Here is an 18,180-nt window from a genome sequence, read left to right as displayed (position 1 = left end):
AAGAAAAGACTTGATGACCGGTGGTTAACTGAGGATATGGTCCTTCATAGAGTAGGGTGACAAAATAGCATTCATTTAACTGACCCTAGTTTGTTGGGTTAAGGCTTAGATGATGATGTAATGATTAACTGGATACCAGGTAGGTACCTAATCCAAACTGATTTTTTATGGGGTTCAAAAATTGGATTGGGACCCATTCAAATTAGGCTGGGTCCCTCAGATACAAGTGGACACAGATGCTCGTTGACAGCCCTAAGTGCATGCCAGAACATTAATCATCACCCAGGGTCAGCCGAAAAGTCTAATAGAATTTATCTGATAATAAATTAAGGCTAAAAATTCATAGATCAAAATGCCATGATAGTGGAAAAACACATACCTGTCTCATTTCTTCAAGGCTAATAGAGCCATTTTTATCAACATCAATTGCATCAAACTGGTCACGGAGATTAGCTATCTCCTCTTCATTAAGGGTACTTGCTAATGCCTTTAAAAAATTCAAGAAACATCCAAATTAGTGTCCACCAGAACCATTCAACAGAAACCAAGATTATAAAAATAAATAAATAAAAAACAAAGAACATTTTCTTTTTTGCCACTATGATCCTCCAACCAAACATAATTTTCTTACCCGAAGAGCAAATTGCTTCATACGGCTGTACCTCACAAACTGACGCATGTTGGAGAGAACAGATATATCCACAGGGATTTCAGATGCATCTCCTCCTTCTCTCACCCACGGATGTGCTAGAAAAAAGGGACCACCACTTAGAAGATGCATACTACCACATAGAAGTCAAATGAAAAGAAAGCAAATCTAACCATACAGCCATCCAACTAGGTAAGGAGCTCGACAAGCACACGTTACTGACAACATGTTAAGTAGTTGGAAAATGGAATAGATATCCCTTTTTATTTTGAATGGCAATGATGAAGGAATAGATGTTCAATTGTAGAGGTTTGATAGTTCCACATTCAGCCCTATATGTGTGCGAACGTGCAAGTGTCAACATGTTGCACCCCCCAAGGTGGGACCCACTATGTAGATAACCTAGTGAAAATGGCCACCCTGACCACCAGTCGGCTCTGTGTATTAAAAAAGAAAAAGAAAAAAAGAGGATAAAATAAAAGGGAGTAAAGGACCAATGATCCTTGTTGAACTTAACACGTGGGGACAGACTAATGAGTGAACCAGCCTCACCTTTAGGCCAGCTCATCTACATGGTTTGGGCCCACCTAATGAATGGCTTGGAAGTCTCACACGTGGGAAATGTTATAACGTGCGTCCGTGTGTAGGTGTCCATTCAAGATTAGTGAACCTCTCAAGTGAAGTATCACTTGTTGACAGATTTCTACATCAATCTTCAACAAGTATTCAGAAATGTTTCTGAGCCATCTAATAACTTGAAACATGTATGCTTTACACAGTACCAACCCAAAAACATATGCATCTTATGATATTTAATATTTTCAAGACTCAACCCAGATACATACACAAGGCTTGTGCTGCAGTCAGTCTTGTACGAGGATCCTTCACTAATAACTTCTGAATGAAATCTTTAGCACTGCTGCTTATACTTGGCCAAGGCTTCCGCTTAAAATCAGGCTTGTTCTTTAAGACCTGGAAAACCACAGACAGGAAAAAATTTTAAAGGTCTTTACAGACATAAAAAAAAATGAAAACCAAAAAGTACTGTTCCCATTATTATGACTGTTGCAGAACAATCAGACTGCACAGTTCAACTTCTTCTACAAACTTCCAAGAATAGATCCATCAAAAAAAAAAAAGAAAAAAAGAAAGAAAGAAAAATATATATCCAAGGAGAAAAGCCATATTGTCCATAGTTGTCAGTGGCTAGTGCATAGTTACCAAAAAGGGGAAATGGGTTCAGGTAGGGGTGACCAGTCCCAGAAAGAATTTCGAATACGTGTTAGATACATGTCATTTTTATGGGAGAATTTGGATTTATAACTCTCAACATTTGAATAATACATGGATAAGAATCGTTTTACATTAATCTACTTCTACGGCATTCCTTATTTCTAAATATTTAGAAACAAAATTATACATTATTAGGTCCAATATTTGAGTACTATTTAAAATGTGATCACGAATTTCTGTTTCAAAAAACAGCAAGAGATGACCAATGTAACATATTGTTGTGAAGGTTGTACTCCAACATTAAAAAATCATGCAGTGAAAAAAATTGATAATAGCAATAGCTTTATAGTTAATTCAACAATTTCTATCCTCAACCTTGATGGATTACGTATTGGAGTTGTACTCAGAAAAACCAATGTGTGCCCTGATCCACTGGCCATGTGGATGTGATTGGATCGATCTTGGTTGTTGATCTTAATGACCATGAGTCCTTTGGACATGAATGATATGTCTCAAACAATATCTGATGTTGCCTCAAGCTTAGATGATTTGAGTTATGTGGGGAGCTAAGCCTCTGGTCCTTGGGAACTTGAGATTGAACAAAATCGTCACTAACCAAAGAAAGTTTGTGTTCCATGGATCTCAATACCCTGATAAACTATGATCAATACAGATGCTTGTGGTGCAACTCTCTTATCGAGTCAAGGAGATCTCAAAACCCAAATTGCAAAGAAATGGACAAGAGTACACCTGCAAGAATATTATGGTAGAGAGGGAGAGAATTTGATTGATACCAAATCTCCTCTTGCAATACTTAAACTTGCCATAAAGGCCACTATGTAAAGGTGGCAGCCGTTACATGTTACAAGGTCATTGCAGAAAAAAATAACCCATAAAGGTTGTTACAGCCCATGTAACAGCCCGTTACGCCCCCCTTAAAGGCCATAACGGTCCATTACAGAGCCGATATATGTTCTTCAAGTTTTTTTTTTCAAATTTTTTTTTTTATATAAAAAAAAAGACCATAACAGCCGTTACGGTGGCCGTAACAGCTGTTACAATCCATATCGTAAAGGTAATGGTGGTGGCCATTAGGGACATCATTACAATTACAGAATACCTTGATCTCAAATGAGAATGCTCCAGCTAAGAGATTGATTTCAAATCAATTATAGTTGATTGCAAACTAATCTAATCCACTAAGATGGTACAAGCCTAACAATAGTAAAAGCAAAAAATAGAAAATGCTAATTATATCTTTGAATCTGCCCCATATCTTTGATTACATCTTTAAATCAGCTTTCGTGTCTTCAATCACATCTTCAAATCAGCCAACATATTTTATACAAATAGTAAATTTTAAATTTCATATTTAGGGCCCAAATCTATACACGTACAGTCCAAAATAAGCACACGTTGTACCCTGAGCCTACATCAGCTCTCTCGCCCATGTATTGGTCGATTTTATTTTATTTTCTTTTTGCTCAAAAAAATCCAGAAAATACAGAAAATTATAAATATTCCAAATATGCATTCATTTATAATTTTGAACATGTTTAAGGTCGTGTAACAATCCAATCTTTAGTGAGAATGTTGTATTGGACTGTCTAATGAATTTATGAACCTGACAACTTCGAATTAACTGCAAATCTCTTATATTTAATTATTTAACTATATAATATCAATATAAATTTATTAGAATGAATGTAATACCAAAACATCTCATATTTGTATGTTTTATTATTATTTATAGTATTGATGGTGTATTACATGCCTTGCAACTCTTGTACATTTCATTTTAACATACAGAGGTTAGGGACTTTCGATATCATTTTTCCCAATAGATCTTAAGACAATTTGAAATTAAATTCAGGTGAATAGTGTTGTCAATTTGGGGTTGATTTGGCGGACCATTTGATGTCCCAAATCAGCCTTAAATTCATGCAATTTGGGGTTGATTTGGTTGACCATTTGATGTCCCAAATCAGCCTTAAATTCATGCAATTTGGTGTTGATTTGGCGGACCGGATGAAGTTTGCCTCAGTAGGGCGCTGGTTTTGCTTTTTCTAACTTTTTCCCCTTTTGTTTTTTTATTAACATTGGGTGTTGTCCAGCTCTCATTTTCTGCCTAGTTTGATGCTCTTTCTTCGTTTTTCTCGTCTGAATAAAATCTTCTATTCAATAAAGAAAATAACGATGAGAAAAACATATGTTACATAATGGTACAAAAGGATGAAATTATGAAATCACTGCACGTTTGTTAAAATAAAGGAAATAAAAAACTGTTACATTTACAACCGCAAAGAGCATTATGTAATGGTAACCATGGATATTACACGGTAAGGTCTATAACAGTCCATTACAAAAACTTTGACCGAAACGGACCCGTAACAATCATCTCGGGCAACAACAGTGCCTTTGCTGCCCAGGCCGTTACACGTAAGTAAAGACCTTGTGAGGGATGTTTTCTGATTATTTTATTTTTCTTTTCTTTTCATTTTCCTTCTTTCCTTATTTCAATAGTATGCGATTATTAGAAACCCATTTGCAAGATCAAAACACAATACTCCCCGTAACAATCATCTCGGGCCACAACAGTGCCTTTGCTGCCCAGGCCGTTACACGTATGTAAGACCTTGTGAGGCATGTTTTCTGATTTAAATTTTCTTTTCATTTTCCTTCTTTCCTTATTTCAATAGTATGCGATTATTAGAAACCCATTTCCGACCAAATTTACATCCATTTGCAAGATCAAAACACAACACTTCAGCTCAAATCTACAAATTGAAGATGCATAGCTGGTTTAGGGGAGTTTATTTACTTATTTATTTTTTTTAAGTAAAAAATCCTTTTTCTTTTTTACTGTATGTGTCTTTTTTTGTTTGAAAAGATATTGACTTTATTCAAGGCTCAAAGGCGAAAAGGATAAAACAAAAAGGAAAGTAAAAGAGAAGGGGGGAAAATAACAAAAAAGAAAGGAAAAGAAAAGGGGAGAAAAATTGCAAACAGCCTCTTAAGGTACCCAATCTTGAGACCATTGTTCAGAGTATCCTCGATATTATCGAAATATTCCCGATATTATCCGTATCTCCAACTTGGCGATACCAATAACACTAGTAGCATCAGCAATTCTAGGCATAGATGATATATAGTAAGTATTGCCAATGTATTGATATCGTTGATGAATCGCTAATATTTTTTACTATAAATTCCAAGTCTCTCTTGTCTCGCCAATATTTTCGACTATGTAAATTCTAGGTGCCGCTTGTATGGCTAGTATATTATCGATATAGCCAAAAAACTGTTTATTAAAGAAAAATCATTTAAAATTTTCTAATGGGCACATGGTTGTATGATGAAAATGCATGTTTGTATGTGTATATCTGTATGCATGCATGAATGGATGGATGATGGGTCGGATGGACAGACGGATGTGTATATATGCATGTGTGTGTGCACACGCATGGATGGATGGATGGATCATGCATGTGTTTTTATGTATCTATGTGCATGCATGGATGAAAGGATGGATAGATGAATGGATCCACCATTTCCCCTATGTTCCCCAATGTTTCCTTGTGTCAACGATACTTGCTTTTAGGCCCCATTAAAGGGAAACTTATTATTTGATTCCTAAATATGCAAATATGCATCTTTTTAACTATTATTTTATTCTTAAATATGCAAATATGTGCATTTTAGCGTCTCCTGAAGTTTCATTGAAAAATTCCACTGTTTTCCCCATGTTTCCCTGCATTTCCAGGAATCGATGATATTATCAGCGATAACAATTGTTTCCATATCCCCAAGCAACACTGCCTGATACAATGATTAACTCTACTGATAACCCTGAGGGATGAACTGCTCTAATTCCAAAAGCAGTGCTCATTCCTCTCGCCCCATAAAGACCGTAGGACTGCAAGCAACAATAATCTCCATCTGGATCTCCTCTTGCCTCCCACTCTCCCGCGTGCCAGGATCGAAACAACCCTTCAATAGAGATAAACATCACCCAGGAAATCTTAGAAGCCATAAGGACATTGCTCAGACTTCTCTCGCAAATAGGCAGTGAATTAATATATGATCCATCAATTCTGCATCTTTCTAGCAGAGTATACAAATGTTAGGGAGCACCATTGCCCTTTTGTGCAGGTTGTTAACAGTCAGGATCTGATTTCTACCAGAAAGCCAAGCAAAAGCAGCCACTTTTGGATGATCACCGAAGGTACGTGTATTTGTGTCAATTCATGTTGAATTGACGCATACATTGATTCAATTGCATTTGTGTCAATTCAACATGTATGACTAAATTGACCTAAATTTATTAGATTTATGTTGGATTTGAGCACATTTGCATTTTTTATTTCTTCAATTTTCAATGTTTCACACACACACACACACACATTAGTGGGATGAATTCGCCGATTGAACATATTCCAGGCAATTTCCAGACTGTCTAAGTGTGCCCAAATACTCCCCCCCCCCCCCACACGTCAAACACAGGCTTAGCGAATAGGGATATATACTATTGGGATGAATCTGCCAATTGAACAAATTCTGGGCAATTTTTGGGCTGTGTAAGTGTGTACCCAAATCACACTGACACTATTGATTAGATTTTTTTACCCTCAAACACAGGCTTATAGTCTTAATTATGTTTTGATGATTATATAATTAGAATATTAAAGATAGGATTTTTAGAATCAGTCGAGTAAATAGCACTCAAGCAACCTGAGACAGCATTCTTACAAATGAATGGCCCTTCACACCATCAAATGCATGTTCAAAACCAGAAAAATGAGATCCTCGCGTTTTTCTAAACTTTCTCCATATTTTATTACATTTTTTCTTTAGAAGACTTCAGCTGATGGCCAAGACCTATATAGTAACAGCCAAACTGGTCAGGCCGGCCAATACCAAGTACCTTGGTTGAAGCCAAAAATACCCCGATGTTTCTACTTGATATCTAACTTTCTAAAACAAAATTGAGGCAGCATAAGGCTACAGGAATATGATTTCTTAGTAGGTTCCTATTTTTAGGAAATATGTTTGTGTCAGAAAACGAGTTTCCTGAATCCTTCTACAAAAAGGTAGGAAACAGGGAATGTTATATTGAAAACGATGCCAAAAACTGCACCTGTTAGCAGTGAGTTGGTTCAACTTGAAGGCTATAAAGGGTAAGGGAAGGTCCGAAAGGGCATGGTTGGAGGTAGGTAGAAAAGATTCAACAACTTATGGTTTGGATGAGGATATGATCCTTGATACAGTGGAGAGGTGGGACAGGGAATTGTGTCGCCAACCCCAATCAGCTGGATAAAGGTTAGATGATGATGATCAGTTTTGAGATAAGTGGTTGTCCTGGATACTTTATTGATTACACACAATAACCCCTAGTTATATACAATGAACTTGCTTCATACATCAAGGAAGCACTGAAAGGCCTCTTTGTTTAATACCGGAATTGAAATAGGCATACCTCCTTGAATATTCCATCCTCTGTTTTGTCCCAAAATGGACGCCTTCCACAAAGTAAAATGTATGTAATGACGCCTATGCTCCAAACATCTGATTCCGGGCCAGACTTGCGCTTTAGTACTTCTGGTGCAACATAATAGGCACTGCCAACTATATCATGGAACATCCTCCCTGCATCGTCCCAACGTTATTTCAACAACCATGCATATAAATAATTGTAAAAAGCTTTTTCCATATCTTGAAACTTTCAAATTCTCATCCAATACAAATCCTTTCTTCTACTACCTGGCTTTATGAAATCAGACAGGCCAAAATCTGTGGCCTTAAGGGGTGAGTCCGCTTTCGTTGATTTGAAAAGAAAGTTCTACACAATAAAATATACACAATGTTTTTAGCAAATAAGCAAGAGATGGGGAAACATGCATCTTCCTAGAGCTCCATCTTCCACTTTTTATCTGATTATTACCTCGGGTTTCATATCACGATGTACCAAGCCATGTAGATGGCACTCAGCTGCAACTTTGAGCATCTGGCGCACTATTATCGCTGCATCTTTCTCTGTATAACGACTATCCTTTCTGAATACAGAGAGTAAGTTCCAGAATTAGTATGCTGAAATCAGCTTAAAAAACTAATAGGACCGGTTCAGTGTCCTGCTCAGGGCATGTTCTGCAGCATGCTGCAACATGGCAGCCAGAAATAATACAGTAGGAGCCACCTAAGTCGTAGAGGCCAGAAATAACACAGTAGGGGCCATCTCAGTTGCAATGGCTGCAGGCAGAACATTTAACAGGTAGGACGTGCCTTTTTCCAAAAACTAGAGTACTTAGAAATATCCTATAGCTCATGCATGTACTGTCCATAGAAGTACCCACATTTTTGTTTAATATTAAAAAGCCAGGAAAAAGATATACTGATAATAATAGAATTGATGCAGGCCCATCTAGGCCCACTGTGAGCCCAACAAAACATAGGGCCATAGCCAACCGCAATGCCCAACATGTGCTGATTTTTTGAAAATTTATTTATAGATTTGGGGGCTTAAATCAAGGATTGCAATTTACTATTTTTGGGATATATGGGGGGCTGATTTAGAGATGTGATTGAAGATATGGCGCTGATTTAGACATGTAATTAGGATTACTTTCTTTGTTTGCTTTTACTATTAGTTTTTACCGTCTTAGGTAGATTACATTAGTTTGAAATAAATTATGATTGATTTGAAATCAATCTCTTAGTTGAAGAGATTTTAACTAAATATTCATTTAGGGTCTAAAAGGGGAGGGTGATGTAGGAGTTGGTCACTCCAAATTTTCTAAGTGCAAGTTTTCTTAAAGTTTTTGTAAGAGAAGAAGCGTGACATCAATAAAGTTCTCTCCCTCTCTACTCCATTGTTCTTGTGGGTGTACTTTTTTTTTTTCGCAATTAGGGTATCGAGATTTCTCATTGACTCGATAACCGGGGTGCACAAAGAATGAAGTACACTCTTTTTTCTTTTTTTTTGGAAGGATGAAGTGCACACTATCATGACCAAATAAATATGATAACATTAGAGAAAATAAGGATAAAGTTAGTTAAATTACAAAGCACGGTCAAAAGAAAGAATAGGTCAATGTTTTCGATAGTGCTTGTAGAGTAGCTAAAAGGCTACGTAGCATATGCAGGTAGCAATGTTTTAAATAGCGGTAGCATGTTGTTTAGCATTCAGCCTTCTATAGCGTGTAGCGTAAGTAGCATAACATGTAGTGTAAGCTACACGATACTTCTATTTTTTATTTAAAAATAGGAAAAACATGATAAATAGTAAGAATATATATATATATATATATATATATATATATATATATATATATATATATAAATGCTTAAAAGATGATAAATAGTAAGAATATATATATATATATATATATATATATATATATATATATAAATATATAACAAATGCTTAAAAGATGATTCATTTTATCAAAATGTTTTAAAAAGTTATTAATTATCACTTATCAAAAGCCGATCCAGATATCTAAAGTAATAAGCCAAATCAAATAATTATCACATCAACTTTTTAAGCAACCACTTTAATTAATAGTCTAATTGAAACTACAAGTCACAACTCACAAGTATGAAAAAGAAATAAAAAAAAATTCCACAGATTAGGAGCATTAAGTACAATACAGATGTGATCAATACAAATAAGGGTTTTCAAAAACCCTTTCTATTTTAAGTTTAGCTTTAAAGGTTTTTAACATGTGAGTTTCACACCAACTTTAACAAAGGATCACCATGATTTTAAGTGAAAGTAAACAAAGAAAGGTTTGATTCACTGGTAGCGTGCGCTACTTGAAATCTCTTTTTTTAGATGCTTCTTCTATGTTGGTTCAACACCTATTTTAAAATAGTGGTGACTCACCCCATCTCACATGGCACTACATTAGATCAATCTGGACCATCCAAATTGTGATCTATATCATGGATGGAGCACTTAGATCAATCTAGACCATCTAAATTGTGGTCCATATCATGGATATAGCACTTAGATCGATCTAGACCATCCAAATTATGGTTCATATCATGAATGGTGATGTTTCAATAAATAAATATGAGAGGTTACACTTAGAGATGTTTGAAGGCAAAGAGATAGAGATTTTGCATGGAAATATGTGGTTGATGAAACAAATTCGCAGTCAAGAACTCATACGAATTTTGCATTTTGTAAAATTTATCATATTTTTCTATTATTTCAATTAAAAAATATTAAGTATCGTGTAGCTTACACTACGGGCTATAGATGGCCAAACGCTACGCTACACACTACACACTATAGATGGCCAAATGCTACGCTACACACTACACACTATAGATGGCCAAATGCTACGCTACACACTACACGCTATTTAAAACACGGGAATAGGCATATGAAGAAGAACTGAGTAGTCTTACTTGGCTAGTATCCGGTCCAATAGTTCGCCACCTTCACACAACCTGATATGGAAACAAATATCAAAACAGATTATCACCATCACAAAATAATATCACGATTGTCTTAGTCTTCCACTAGTATAGACATGACAGACATTGGCTACCAAGGAAAATTTACATAACCGTATGCAAATATACACAGGCATGCATGCATGCGCGCATGGATATACCTCCTTTTGAGAAATCTATGACATGAGGCCAGTGGTTGTGTGAAGTTTAACGTAAGGTAAAAAAATGAAATTTCTTTTGACACGTCAAAAAGAGGGAGGAAACCATGATCAACAGAAGCAAAGCTTTCAGCAAAACCATATGATCCATTAATAGAAGTTCACAACATAACCAGCCAAATTACGGAAAAATTCCAGCTGAAGCAATCACACATGAGATATAGATATAATAACTGGAAGGTTCAATGGACAGAACTTACTCCATAACGATATAGACGTATGAATCGTCTTCAAATGCATTATGGAATTGAACAACATTCTCATGGCCTGTCAGGGCCTGTAGTATCTTGACCTCTCGCTTAACATCCTCAACAGCAATAGGAAGGACCATCTGCAACCAAATAGAGAAACTCTCTTTAAAACATTAAAGTTGTTGGTTACTGCCAAAACCATAGTTACCTAATTTGCTTAAACCATACTCAAATTGCAAATGGGACATAGCAAACAAATTGTAGTTTGATGCACTGTAATTCATTATTTTTGGTCAAACTAAATCGACCTAGTTCAATAAAAAATTTGTTGCCAATTCACTGCAGCTTGCAACTTGTGTTGACTCAGTTCGATCTACAATTTGAGTAAGATTCAAGCAAATTCGAGAAATTCTTCAGTACTCAGGAATAACACTTAATTGGACATGGAAAACCTTTTAATCAGAAGAGATGGTGATTAGTTTGATTAAGTTGACTAATTCTGCAGACTGCACAAATTATATTAAACTATGTTGAATTACAGCATTGTAGTAGTCCATCGAACTAGGCAAACCCAAACCACGAACCAAACAAATTGAACAATGAATTAAATGAGCCATGCCTAACAAACCAATGAATTTTGACAAGTATTGAACGACGGATTGTGTGAATCAGATAACCATGGCCAAAACCAACCAGGTAGCACAGATATGGTATATTTATAAAAAGGGTAGAAGTTGTTTCATTGTACCAAAAAAAAAGGGGGGGGAGGTTCAACTGCTTGACAAGGGGTTCCGATGTGGCTGTCATGATGCTGTCAGTGGCTACCTCTCCTAAAAGCTGACCCCAATTAGTTGGTATAAGGCTTAGATGATAATGATGATGATGAGTGAATGAGAATTTTATTAAAAGCAAATACCAGCAGAGCTATCTAAGTCTGATTTCCCTCATCTAATTACCTATTGGTACCACTCTTTAGTTCCCTCAAATGCGCTGATTTCTAATTTTACTTTGAAGTTCCCTAGAATGTATTCATTTCTAGTTCTATCCTTGTCTTACCACTCATCCATCTCAACATCCTCATTTCAGCTACACTCATCCCATGACCACGTTGTTCCTTGACTGCCCAACATTCAGTCCCACAAAGGATGAATGGTCTTTATATCTTGTCCTATAAAATGTCCCCTTCAGTTTAATTTCACATAAAACTCTAGGGGCATCTCCACTTCATCGACCCAGCTCTGATTCTATGAGCAACATCCTTCTCAATCTCTCTGCTCACATGAATTATCGGCACAAGATATTGAAATTGTCATTTTGGGGTACTTCTTGGTCAGCAAATTTAAGTTCTTAACTAATTCTTGTTTTCATTCCTTTTGTTACTAAAATTGCATTCCATATACTATGTTTTACTCCAACTGAGTTAAAAACCTCTAGATTCTAAAGAATCCCTCGATAGTTCTAGCTTTCTGTTTACCCCTCCCTCATCTCGTCAATGAAAACTACGTCATCCAAAACAAACATACACAACAGGACCTCTTCCTGTAAATGCCTTGGTGACTAATTACCCATGCTATAAATGCCTCTTTGACAGCCTCAATGTACCTGTGTAAGCAACCACTAAGAATAGAACAGCCATGGAACCTTGCATTCAACTTTGAAGGTCCAACAGTCACCCGATTAGCTTCAGTCCTCAAATAAGAACAATTACATCTAACGAGTAAATGCACGATGCAGTCTTAACAAAGAAACAGGATTTCCAAAATCATGGGAGAGGAAAGTCTACCTCAATTATTTGCCAAAATTACTACTAATGCTAGAAATTTGATGCGGACATCACGCCACCACTCCGTACATATCAGAGATGTAGGCGCCGACAGGCTACATCGGCATTTTCACTTTGGCTAGGCGACTAATGATGATCACTAGTGGTCATCGGCAAGCATTAAAACAGCATGGATGGCATGGATCATATTTGGAAATCATCTCACCATTGACCGTGGTATATATGATTGTTCATCCATTGGATCATCTTGTGTCCCATCATGGGGCCATCCAATGGTTGGATTATGTTGGACCATTTTGTCAATTAGTTCTTTTATGTTACTTGATGATATTGACATTTTAGTTTGTGATTGGACTTTTGGGAGGGTAGATTAGACTTTTTACTTTTTAAGACATAATGGGTATTTTTGTTTTTTGCTACTAAAAGGGTAGAATTGTTATTTCAACCAATTTTTGCTATAAAATAAAGCAAGAGAGGACGTCCAGCCCTAATTGTGAATTTGGAGAAATTTCTGAGGAGGCCTCATTAATTGTGAATTTGGAGAAATTTCTGAGGAGGCCTCATAGAGATCCTTTCTTCCTTTCATCTTCCTTCATCGTTGTGAAGTCTGGATCTTTGGATAGAAGCCTAGAGGATGTGAAGTCACTCTATCCTTCATCCCTAAGATCCTTCCTCTTTCACTTCATGCTTGATGGTTTGTAGGTGATAGATTCCTTTGAATCTTCAAATAAAAAAAGGTAAGATTTTATCTTTCATTGTCCTATCTTGATTTTATTTTTTTATTTTTTTACCTAATCCTATGAGCCACCTCAGTCCTTTCCCATTATTATTGGACCCAACTCATGCGTGGATTCCAAAATTTCACCTATTGAGCTCGGATTATTCCTATGCTAGTTGGAAGATCTTTATCTTCCTTAGCCCTATTTTCCAAGCATTTTGTTGGTCAAAGGGTTGATGACTATGATTTAGCCTCAGATCATGCCCGTCATCTCTTGGGCTTCACGTTGTTTGCATGTGCATCACATTTAGCTTAGTGATTTTCTTTTATATAACTTTGATTTTATATTAGATCTCAGTCACATAGCTAAATTTGCATCATTCTGCATCAAAATTGTTTAACCGCAAGATCATGATTATTAAAGAGTTTTTTAAGGAATATTAACAAACTTTTATGTTACCCAAATCTAACAGAAATCAAAGCTTAGTCCTCAATTCTGAATCTTCAATCAATATTTAGGGCTTGTTTGTATACTAGAATCTCTAGCCAAACTCAATTACTCTCAGTCTATGTAACATGGCATGGAGACATGTCTTTGTGTATGCCATGGATACTTGGTGTCAAAATCTGGGACTTTTGAAAAACAGATTTGTCAATATGCCTATTCAAAATATTTAAATGATAAAATATTATAGTTTAATAGTTCATCTCTATCTGGTGGCAATGCACCAGCTGGTCCCAGACTGGGTAGAGGGGGGTTGATGTCAGGTAGATAGTCCGTTGCTGAATTTCTGCCAAGCAATCATGGGAAGTTATCCTTCCCCAAGTAGCTAGGACAAATGATGATAATTATGATGCTATGATTATAGTTTAATAGTATATTTTAATTACTATGATGATGATGATGATAAATCTAAAAATCAATTATTACATGTAAAAGAGGGTCCTGAAATAAAAGATGGTAATACATATTAAAAAGAAAAGCTTTTACATGAGCAGTGTTCAGGTGTGCCAGACGTGCAGACCTGAACATGTGTTGACACGGTAGTTTTCAGTGTCAATAGCTGCTGATAATATGGATACAGTACTTTGTGCCATTTTATCCTTCCATTGTTTTGCCGTAAGATACCCATGAAAGAGATACATTTTGTTCCAGAATACTGAAATAAAATTCATTTTCTGGGTGTCTTCTGGCAAACACCGAAAAGAAAAATGGCGTAGATCCCTGTCTGGCCCGAACCCACATTGGATTTATCAGCCACTGAAATGAATTGATATGGGTTAATGTCTCGTGTATGCAAAATGGTTCCTTAGGTCGTAGACAAGAAACTAGTCTAAAATACCATCCAATACAGATTTGTATAGCCCAATGCTTAGCAGTTTTCTTTCTTAGCAATAGAATATAATTTCATATTTATTGCTGATAAAGCACTAAAATCCATCAAACTGTACATCAACACATATGATACATGCTGTCAACATGCAATTTGCATTGTGTATTACAGCAATATCCAATACATTTTGGATTTTGGTCTTGGAGCTCGTCTCTGGCACTAATATTTTAACCTCTACTAAAAACTAAATTAACAAACAGAAAGCATAGTCCTTTCATTTATAAATGCATTTAAAAGCTTAATCCCGATTGAGAATGCAACAATTTCAACATTACATCATAAAAATCCTTGCAGGTACCATTCAATTCTGCCTGCAAGGAGTTTGTGATGAAGGACACTTAACCATTTGCTCTAGAAGCTTGAACTGATAAAGCATGGTGAATTAATCCATTTATCTCATAGCCCAAACCCCAAATCCATGGGTTAGGTTCTCGGCCAAACCCTCATCGTGGGCCCCCAAATCCATGGGTTCTGCAGGCCGCCGCCCACCCCGAGTGTGCCCCTGCATCCCACAAGCCACCCCACTCGAGTCCGGTGTGAAAATGCCCCCGCATTGGTTTGTGTTGAACCAAGTCTCTATCTTGAATTACCATCAAGTATTCCAATAAGAATTTTCAAATTCTTATGAAAAACTGTACATCAGCACATATGATACATGTTGTCAACATGCAATTTGCAATGTGTATTACAGCAATATCCAAGACATTTTGGATTTTGGTCTTGGAGCTCGCCTCTAGCACTGATATTTTAAACTTTACTAAAAACTAAATTAACAAACAGAAAGCATAGTCCTTTCATTTATAAATGCATTTAAAAGCTGAATCCCAATTGAGAATGCAACGATTTCAGCATTAAATCATAAAAATGCTTGCAGGTACCATTCAATTCTGCCTGCATGGAGTTTGTGTTGAACCAAGTCTCTATCTTGAATTACCATCAAGTATTCCAATAAGAATTTTCAAATTCTTATGAAAATACTTTCAGCATTTGCTTTAAAAATCGTCCAATTTGACTCTTAGAGGAAATGACATCACATATTTTGTCCACTATTAACAAGTGAAAACTATGGCCATATTGCACGAAAGGTTTAATAGAAATACATAAGAATTGCCTCATCAAACCAAAGACCAGTTCTTCATAGAGTAATCATAGATGTGTTACTTTGCATCTTTCACAGAATACACAGGTTCTTGATTTTGACAAGTGTGGTCCATGACTTGGTCCAAATTCTCCTAGATTAGAAGTTCCCACCAACCAATATTAGGAATTTTTCAGTTGAATGTGGATCATTGTTAGGCTTTTATTCTCAGCCATCAATCTTTAGGCCAGAAATCGAAAGGTTGACATATTGCCCATTGAGGATGCTTTTGAGGCATAGCCCATCCATGGTGGGACAAAAAACTCCAATGGTCTGGATTACTAAAACATGGCACCCAGTTGTCACAATTGATAACCCATTGATAATGTGCAAAGATGTGGCCCATCTATGGCATAATTCCTCTTTGAAAAAGGAAAAAGAAAAAAAAACAAATTACATTTGAACAAATAATACAACAACCCACATAGGAACACATTAAACAGATTTTTGAGCCCTTAAAATTCTGGCAGACAATGAAATGATCGACATCCCTACAGGTGATTGGGGGAAAAAAAAAAAGAAAGAAAGAAAGAAAGAAAGAAATGGTGCATGACCCACCAGCGGAAAAGCCTACGAGTTCTAAAATCCAACAAAGGAGACGATCCAATGAGACAAACACTGATAAATCACCCGATGGGAATTCAGAACCATACCAATCAAAATCTAAGAAATACAGAAAAAAGTTATCACAAAATGATCTCAATTCAGTTGCTGATGCTGGCCATTGAAACAATCAAATCCCAAGCCATTCAAATTCTATCCACGCGGTTTTTCAAAATCAAAGTTATTTGACGAAACCTGAAAAAACAAACCACCAACACCTAGTGTGATCCAACGCATCGAAATAAAACAAACAAATAAAAAAACAGACGAATTTCCCTCCAATTCCTAAAAGGTTATCATGGTACATCTGATTTGCAAAAAAAAAAAAAAAAAACACGAATTTCACTCCAATTCCTAAAAGGTTATCATGGTACATCTGATTTGCAAAAAAAAAAAACAAACCAAGACCCAATTCGTAAAATACTTAATTCTCCTAAAATTCGAATCATTTCAATTGAAACCCGACAACCAAAAACAGAAATCTAACCCAGATCCAACCCATTGAAAGAGATTAAAAAATTCCACATAATTCAGAAAATGCTCGCCACAATTCTCTCAAATTGTGAAACCCAATTCGTTAAAAAGACCAAAAAAAGAAGAAAAAGAGAAAAGGGTACCTTATTCTTGTCAATCCGTTTGACGGCGACACGGTCGCCATTCTCCTTACTGGTGGCAACGAACGTGTACCCGAACTGCCCATGGCCCAGCAGCTTCCCAATGGTGTACTTGTTGTCGAAATCCTTGGCGTAGCCGAAATCCGTCCGTTTGCCGCAGGAAACGGTGCTGCCGGGCCGCCTCCAATGGTCCTTCTCCTTCTGGTGCTGGTGGAGGTGTTCGGAAGGGTTCTTCTGGCTTTCCTTTTGTTGTTGTCGTGTAGGTTTGGTGGAATGCTTGCTTTCTTTTTTATTGTGGGTGCTGTTGTGGTTGTTCTTGTTTTGGCTGGCGGAGCCACTCACCTTTCTGGTGGAAGCACAGAGTCCCATCTTTTCGCCAAAATGGATGGTGTTTTTGAGAGAGAGAGAGAGAGAGAGAGAGAGAGAGAGAGAGAGTTTTTTTAAGGTCGTTGGAGAGGGAGGCTTTTTTGAAGTTCGGTGGAGAGAGAAAGAGAAAGAGATATAGAGAGAGAGGGAGAGAGGGTTATTGCAGAAGCTCCTCTCTCTCCCTCATCCTGATTGTGTTTTCTTCTTTCGTTCTCCTCCTCTTCCTGTTTCTCTTCATTTCCCGTTCTTTTCAGAGCTGCAGCGGTTGTTTTGTTGGTAGAAACCCATTTTTCTATTTTTGGGAGAAAGATCTCTATTCATTGGATGTATGCGAACTTTCCACCGCAGAATATCCAACCGTCCAATTAATGGGTCACACCATCGTGATAGGCTGAGATGAAAATAAAGCTACTTCACTTTATATTGGCTCGTCCTGTTACTGTTTCATTGATTTTTGTCGTTGGGTGCTGTCGGATTGGGAAGCGGATTGGCTAGTGTCGACGTCATCAAGTTATGTGGGTTCCATCATGAGGTCCATTTCTCGAGCTCAAGCCAAAAAATAAAGGAACGGATTGGCTACTCCCCCCGCCACCAGCTCCGTGGCTGGTGATCGGTGTTCTGAAGCCACCATCATGACATATGTGCTTCATCCATTCCGTTCATTCATTTTTACATATCATTTTAGGGCTCTATACAAAAAATGATAAGAATATAAATTTTTTTAGGTTAACGGTAGTTTTGGGTCAATATAGTATTTGTGTCTTTGTAACTAGGGTTGTGGGCAGTTCATTTTGGTCTGATTTTAGGGTGAAA

The 18,180-nt window shown here is 36.8% G+C and overlaps 1 protein-coding gene across 1 annotated transcript in view; it reads right to left on the bottom strand.

The window, feature by feature from the left end:
* LOC131243482 (calcium-dependent protein kinase 28-like) overlaps positions 1-17,672 on the bottom strand; it is a 44,586-nt gene extending 26,914 nt beyond the window's left edge. The window contains exons 1-9 of the mRNA XM_058242864.1: positions 17,005-17,672; positions 10,761-10,891; positions 10,295-10,336; positions 7,824-7,935; positions 7,643-7,721; positions 7,359-7,528; positions 1,495-1,621; positions 632-747; positions 380-487 (exon numbers count right to left, since the gene is read on the bottom strand). Coding sequence (XP_058098847.1) covers positions 380-487; positions 632-747; positions 1,495-1,621; positions 7,359-7,528; positions 7,643-7,721; positions 7,824-7,935; positions 10,295-10,336; positions 10,761-10,891; positions 17,005-17,370 — 1,251 coding nt within the window. The 5' untranslated portion in view covers positions 17,371-17,672. The remainder of the gene's footprint in view (positions 1-379; positions 488-631; positions 748-1,494; positions 1,622-7,358; positions 7,529-7,642; positions 7,722-7,823; positions 7,936-10,294; positions 10,337-10,760; positions 10,892-17,004) is intronic.
* Between the last annotated feature and the right edge of the window lie 508 nt (positions 17,673-18,180).

Source organism: Magnolia sinica, chromosome 4, assembly GCF_029962835.1.
Source record: "Magnolia sinica isolate HGM2019 chromosome 4, MsV1, whole genome shotgun sequence".
NCBI classification, from domain to species: Eukaryota; Viridiplantae; Streptophyta; class Magnoliopsida; order Magnoliales; family Magnoliaceae; genus Magnolia; species Magnolia sinica.
This window is presented reverse-complemented; position numbering and strand designations above follow the sequence as displayed.